The sequence below is a fragment of the Lithobates pipiens genome, unplaced genomic scaffold (genome assembly GCF_037356315.1).
Source record: "Lithobates pipiens isolate NorthernLeopardFrog02 unplaced genomic scaffold, aLitPip1_a1.2 Scaffold_10, whole genome shotgun sequence".
In the NCBI taxonomy this organism is placed as follows: Eukaryota; Metazoa; Chordata; class Amphibia; order Anura; family Ranidae; genus Lithobates; species Lithobates pipiens.
In genome coordinates, this window is record NW_027507686.1 from 29183771 (window position 1) to 29191206 (window position 7436).

Here is a 7436-nt window from a genome sequence, read left to right on the forward strand (position 1 = left end):
CATTCCCTGCAAAGGCAAAGCATAATAGACTACTGTGCATCACATAGTAGTCCATTATGTGTCACTTACCTGACAACAGGAGCCAGCGAAGTCGCCGCTGTCCCCTGTAGTCCGCCGCATCCATCTTGTTGGTGGGGTCTCGCAGCTCCGCCGCTGTCATTCGGCGAAGCCGCGATGACGTCACTCCCGCGCATGCGCACGGGAGCCGACACGCGCGGCAGCTCCGTCGCTGAGAATGCCGCGCTCAGTGCGCCTGCGCGCCGCTGTCTTCGGCGCATGTGCCATAGACAGCAGTGCACGTTTTCGGGCAAATATTTCCTAACCCATATAGGTTTAGGAGATATTGCTTGGACCTACAGGTAAGCCTTAATCTAGGCTTACCTGTAGGTCAAAGTGGTTTGTAAGGGTTTACAACCACTTTAACCACTTTCAGACCGGACCATTTTGCTGGTAAATGACCAGAGGTCTTTTTACACTTTGGCACTGCGCTGCTTTAACTGGTAATTGCGCGGTCATGCAATGTTGTACCCAAACAAAATTTGCATCCTTTTCTTCCCACAAATAGAGCTTTCTTTTGATGGTATTTGATTGCCTCTGCGATTTTTATTTTTTGCGATATAAACGTAAAAAGACCGCAAATTTTGAAAAAAAATGATATTTTCTACTTTTTGTTATTAGAAAAATCCAATAAACTCAATTTTAGTCATACATTTAGGCCAAAATGTATTCAGCCACATGTCTTTGGTAAAAAAAAAGTCAATAATTGTATATTTATTGGTTTGCGCAAAAGTTGTCACATCTACAAACTAAGGTACGTTTTCTGGAATTTACGCAGCTTTTAGTTTACGACTGCCTATCTCATTTCTTGAGGTGCTAAAATGGCAGGGCAGTACAAAACCCCCCCAAATGACCCCATTTTGGAAAGTAGACCCCCTAAGGAAATTGATAAGAGGCATGTTGAGCCCATTGAATATTTTATTTTTTTGCCTCAAGCGATTGAATAATGACAAAAAAAAAAATTTTTTTTTTTTTTTTTTTTACACAAAGTTGTCACTAAATGATATATTGCTCACACATGCTATGGGCGTATGTGAAATGACACCCCAAAATAAATTCTGCTGCTTCTCCTGAGTACGGGGATACCACATATGTGGGACTTTTTGGGAGCCTAGCCGCGTACGGGGCCCCGAAAACCAAGCACCGCCTTCAGGCTTTCTAAGGGCGTTACAGTTTTGAAGGCCATAAAATGCCAAGATGGCACAAACCCCCCCCAAATGACCCCATTTTGGAAAGTAGACACCCCTAAATTTAGGGGTACACTAGTGAGACTAGGTAATAAATGGCGGGTGCCCTGAAACTATAAAAAAATAACTAACCAACCAGCGTCACCTGTAACAGTTATATGGTGATCACTGGTGAAAGGGTTAACTAGGGGGCAATCAGGGGGCTTTATGCGGTAGTATATGGGGGGTCCCTGGCGCTATAAAAAGCTGCAGCGAACCTAAATACCTACCTGCCTAACTAGCGTCACCTGTGACACTAATACAGCGATCAGAAAAACGATCGCTTATTAGGCTGGGTTCACACTGGAGCGATGCGGGAACGCCACGAATGCGCGGCGGGTTCCCGCATCGCATGCCTCCCGGCGGCAGTTCACACTGCCCTATGCGAACTGCTGGGAGTGTCAGTGAAATGTTACTAACACCCCTAGATCAGTTCGCATATCGCAGTGCGATCTGCAAACTCGGATCGCATGGTGTGAACACCCATGCGATCCGATTCTGCTGCGGGCCAAAAAAAGGGTCCCGTGCGAATTTGCAGCGGGTGCGGCGAATGGCTGAACTCGAATCGCACAGAGATCGGATGTGATTTGCACTGCAGTGCGGTGCGAATCACATTCATTCTCATAAACCGCTGCAATGTGAACCCAGCCTTAGTGACACTGGCGACGGGGGGTGATCACGGGGTTAAACCTTTATTGGGGGGGTTAGGGGGGTACATTAGAACTAAAGGGGGCTAACTCTAACTGCCCTAACAGTTATTACAGTCACAAATGACACCAATGCAAAAAAAAAAAAATGACATTGGTGTCACTGTGACTGGGGGGCAGGGGTAATTGGGGGGGTGATCGGGGGGTAAAGGGGGGGTGTGAGTGTGCCTGGCATGTTCTACTGTGTGTGTAGAGTGTTGGTGCAACTCACCGATCCGCTCTCCTCCGTGTCGGAACGAAAAATACCGACACGGAGGAGAGAATACATCACTTCCTCTCCTGTGTTTACATTACAGGAGAGGAAGTGATGTCACGGGGGATTCCTATTCGTCGGGAGCGATCGCGAGGAGGTGGCCATGAATGAATGGCCGCCCCCTCGTCCCGGATCGCTCCCGGACGAAAACCGACCGCCGCAGGCACCGGGCGGGGGCCCGATCGGGCCCCCGACCCGCGGGAGGCAAGGGACGTACATGTACGCCAATATGCCTGCCCGTGCCATGCTGTCGACGTACATCGTCGTGCGGCGGTCGGCAACTGGTTAAAATCATAATAAAAAACAGAAATCACCCAAATGGCCCTGATCAAAAAAAGTTCACATACAATGGAATGTTTGGCCTTGGTACAGACACAGAAGGTGGCGCACACACAGGTTAAAATGCCAATTAAAAAGGTTAATTTCTCACATTTGTGGCCTTTTATATCACGATTAGTGTCTGTGTATAAATAGTCAATGAGTTTGTTAGCTCTCACGTGGATGCCCTAAGCAGGCTAGATACTAACAGATACTAACTCATGAGGAGGTAGAAAAGAACAGTCAAAAGACCTGCGTAACAAAGTAATGGAACTTTACAATGATGGAAAATGATATAAAAAGATACCCAAAGCCTTGAATATGCCAGTCCTGTTTAATCCCTTATTAAGAAGTGGAAAATTAGGTGCTCTTTTGATACCAAGCCAAGGTCGGGTAGACCAAGAAAAATTGCAGCCACAACTGGCAGAAGAATTGCTCAGGATACAAAGAAAAATCCCACAGGTAACCTCAGGAGAAATACAGGCTGCTCTCCAAAAAGACGGTGTGATTGCTTGCACAATTCAATGGTACTTGAACAAAAAAAAGAGTTGCATGGTTGAGCTGTCAGAAGGAAGCTTTGACTGCACCAGTGCCCTAAAAAAGCCCAATGAGGCCTGTCAAGGTGGTGTTGGGCATATTGTAAGCAGGCATTTTTTTGTGGCACTTGTACAGTAAAGGCTTCTTTCTGGCAACTTGACCATGCAGCTCTTTTTTGTTCAAGTATCATCGTATTGTGCTCCTTAAAAACCAACCATACTGTCTTTTTCCAGAGCAGCCTGTATTTCTCCTGAGGTTACCTGTGGGAGTTTTTCTTTGTATCCTGAACAGTTCCTATGTGTGACTGACATCTTTCTTGATCTACCTGACCTTGGCTTCGTATCAAGAGATCCCCAAATTTTCCAATTTTATTAAAGTGGTTGTAAACCCTTACAAGCCACTTTTCACTACAGGCAAGCCTATAATAGGGCTTACCTCTATCTACCCTGGATAGCTTCTTAACCTGCAAGCTTTAGGCAATATCTCCTGTATCAGTATGTGCCAACGTCATCGGCACATGCGCACTGAAGCTACAACTTGTATGTGCCGTTGCTTCAGCTGATGTACAGTTGCCTTTGTCTTGCAGGTTTTTTTTTGGGGGGGGGGGGGGGTTTACAACCACTTTAAAATGATTGAACAGCACTGACTGGCATATTCAAGGCTTTGGGTATCTTTTTATATAATTTTCCATCGTTATAAAGTTCCATTACCTTATTACGCAGGTCTTTTGACTGTTCTTTTCTGCTCCCCATGGCTTAGTATCTAGCCTGCTTTGGGCATCCAAGTGCGAGCCAACAAACTCATTGACTATTTATACACAGACACTAATTGTGATATAAAAAGCCACAAATGTTAGAAATTAACCTTTACTACACATTTTAACCTGTGTGTGCGCCACGTTCTGTGTCTGTACCAAGGCCAAATATTCCAGGGTATGTAAACTTTTTATCAGGGCCATTTGGGCGATTTCTGTTATTATGATTTAAAAAGGATACAGAAAACTGTGTGATAATAAATGGCTTCATTTGATCACTATCCTTAAATAAAAAAGACAGTTTTTGGCATGATTAGTCATATTTTCAATATAAAAATGGCATCCATGATGCAAATATCCAGTTCCACCACATCCCAAAGGTTCTCTATTGGATGAGATGTGGTGAGTGTGGAGGCCATTGGAGTGCAGCGACCTCATTGTCCAGTGGTGAGATGATTGGAGCTTTGTGGCATGGGACATTATCCTGCTGGAAGGAGCCATCAGAAGATGGGGACACTGTAGTCATAAAGGGATGGACATGGTCAGCAACAATACTCAGGTAGGATGTGGTGTTTTTTTTAATGATGCTCAATTGGTACCAAGGGGACCAAAGTGTGCCAAGAAAATATCACCCACACCATTACACCACCACCACCAGCCTGAACCGGTGATACAAGGCAGTTTGGATCCATCGAGACTCATCAGAACAGGCAACGTTTCTCCAATCTTCTATTGTCCAGTTTTGGTGATCCTGTGCCAATTGTAGCCTCAGATTCCTGTTCTTAGTGGACAGGAGTGCCACCCGGTGTGGTCTTCTGCTACTGTAGCCCATCTGCTTCAAGGTTCGACATGTTGTGTCTTCAGAGATGGTATTCTGCACACCTTGGCTGTAATGAGTGGTTATGTGAGTTACTGTTGCCTTTCTATCATCTGGAACCAGTCTGCCCATTCTCCTCTGACAACATTTTCCTCCACACAACTGCCACTCACTGGATATTTTCTCTTTTTCGGATCATTCTCTGTAAACCCGAGAGATCAGCAGTTTTTGTAACACTGAGACCAGCCCGTCTGGCACCAACAACCATGCCACCTTCAAAGATACTTAAATCCCCTTTCTTCCCCCTTCTGATGCTCGGTATGAACTTCAGCAAGTCGTCTTCACAGCGTCTAGATGCCTAAATGCATTAAGTTGCTGCAATTGGCTGATTAGCAATTTGTGTTACCAAGCAACTGAAAAAAATATACCTAATAAAGTGGCGAGTGAATGTATACATACACACACACACACACACACACACACATACACACTTGTTTCCCCAGGTCTCATCAGCCAAGTAACATTGCGGGTTCTCTTCATTCTCTATTGATGGGTGAATCCTAAATGATGAGTGCAATGACATGGCACCATTATCTGCAGCATTCTTCTGTGATTCCAGTGTGGGGGCAGAGTCTTGACAACCCAGGCTTGCAGAAAGTGGGGGTGGGGGGGGCAGAGTCTTGACACTCAGGCTTGCAGAAAGTAGGGATCGGAGCATTGACAACCCAGATTTGCAGAAAGTGGGGGGGGGGGTGAGGGCGGAGCCTTGACAACCCAGGTTTACAGAAAGTAGGGATGGGAGCAGTTTCAACCCAGACTCGCAGAAAGTAGGGGTTGGAGCCTTGACAACCCGGGCTGGCAGAAAGTGGGCGGAGCCTTGACATCCCAGGTTTGCAGAAAGTAGGGATTGAAGCATTGACAACTCAGACTCACAGAAAGTAGGGGTTGGAGCTTTTACAACCCGGGCTGGCAGAAAGTGGGGGGAGGGCACAGCGTTGACAACCCAGCCTCGCAGAAAGTGAGGGGCGGAGCATTTACAACCTCCAGAAAAGGGGGAGGGGAGAAGAGCCTTGATAACCCAGGCTTGCAGAAAGGAAGGGGACGGAGCCTTGACAATACAGGCTTGCAGAATTTGGGGGCGGAGCCTTGACATCCCCCCAGGCTCACAGGAAGTAAGCTGAAAGAAGCTGGGTGTCATTCAACCACGAATTGAGGAGTGATGGGGGATGATGATTGGAGGAGGATGGATGGGACTGGGAGATGACTATTGGATGAGGATGGATGGGACGACGATTGGATGAGGATGGATGGGACGGGGGGGATGATGATTGGATGAGGATGGATGGGATGGGGGGATGATGATTGGATGAGGATGGATGGGACGGGGGGGTGATGATTGGATGAGGATGGATGGGACGACGATTGGATGAGGATGGATGGGACGGGGGGGATGATGATTGGATGAGGATGGATGGGATGGGGGGATGATGATTGGATGAGGATGGATGGGACGGGGGGGTGATGATTGGATGAGGATGGATGGGACGGGGGGGTGATGATTGGATGAGGATGGATGGGACGGGGGGGTGATGATTGGATGAGGATGGATGGGACGGGGGATGATGACTGGATGAGGATGGGGTGATAATGATTGGATGAGGATGGATGGGATGGGGTGATAATGATTGGATGAGGATGGATGGGACAGGGGGGGGGGGGGGGTGATGATTGGATGAGGATGGATGGGACGGGGGGATGATGATTGGATGAGGATGGATGGGACGGGGGGATGAAGACTGGATGAGGATGGATGGGACGGGGGGATGAAGACTGGATGAGGATGGATGGGACGGGGGGATGAAGACTGGATGAGGATGGATGGGACGGGGGGATGATGACTGGATGAGGATGGATGGGATGGGGTGATAATGATTGGATGAGGATGGATGGGATGGGGGGGTGATGACTGGAGGAGGATGGATGGGAGGGGATGATGATGATGATGATTGGATGAGGATGGGTGGGATGGGGGATGATGATTGGAGGAGGATGTCAGCTGGTTTTCCTTTTTTTTTGCTTATGCTAGAATGAGGCTTTAAAGGGGAACTCATGCCTTTCCCTTAAAGCTGTCAAACAATACAGAAATCTCTTATTTAAAAAAAAAAAAAAAAAAAACGGAATAAAAAATTCACATTTCTCTCAGTAATTTGGGTGGAGGATCTGCGGTGGATGGCCCCTTTAATCCCCAGGTCCCGCCCTCACCTCCTCCTTTTTGGACCTCTTAGAGACTTTCTTCTCCATCTTGGCGGCCGTCTTCTCCGCCCCCTTCACCTTCTTCTCCTTCTTCCCTTTCTTCCCCATGGCTGCGCTTCTCCACACCGGGGGACACGGGGTGACGTCACCGCAATGCTACCAGAGTCCCCGGGAGATGACGCCACGGCCATGCGGCCGACCGGGTCACATGAGTGCGAGACGTATTCTAACCCCGCCCCCTGTGTACCGTGTATTCTGGAGTATAGCGACATGCAGAGGCCTGTGTACCGTACTGTGTTTAATAGGCGGTCATAGAGCTATGGGAGCGCCGTGTACCGTATTGAAGGGGCGGAAATTATTTTGCCTTATAAATTAACCAATTTAGATTAAAAATCAAAAAGTCAGGCAAAACATTTATGTATAGATTTAAAAAAGTGATCACATGACATCAGTTCTATGCTGCAAATGGGGTTTAGAAAGCTGAGGGGGTGGAGACTGCAGAGGGCGTGTCAGC

General features: G+C 47.4%; 1 protein-coding gene across 1 annotated transcript in view; it reads right to left on the bottom strand.

Moving 5' to 3' along the window:
• Positions 1-7134, bottom strand: part of KLHDC4 (kelch domain containing 4) — a 55000-nt gene extending 47866 nt beyond the window's left edge. The window contains exon 1 of the mRNA XM_077453357.1: positions 6932-7134. Coding sequence (XP_077309483.1) covers positions 6932-7030 — 99 coding nt within the window. The 5' untranslated portion in view covers positions 7031-7134. The remainder of the gene's footprint in view (positions 1-6931) is intronic.
• Positions 7135-7436: the final 302 nt, after the last annotated feature.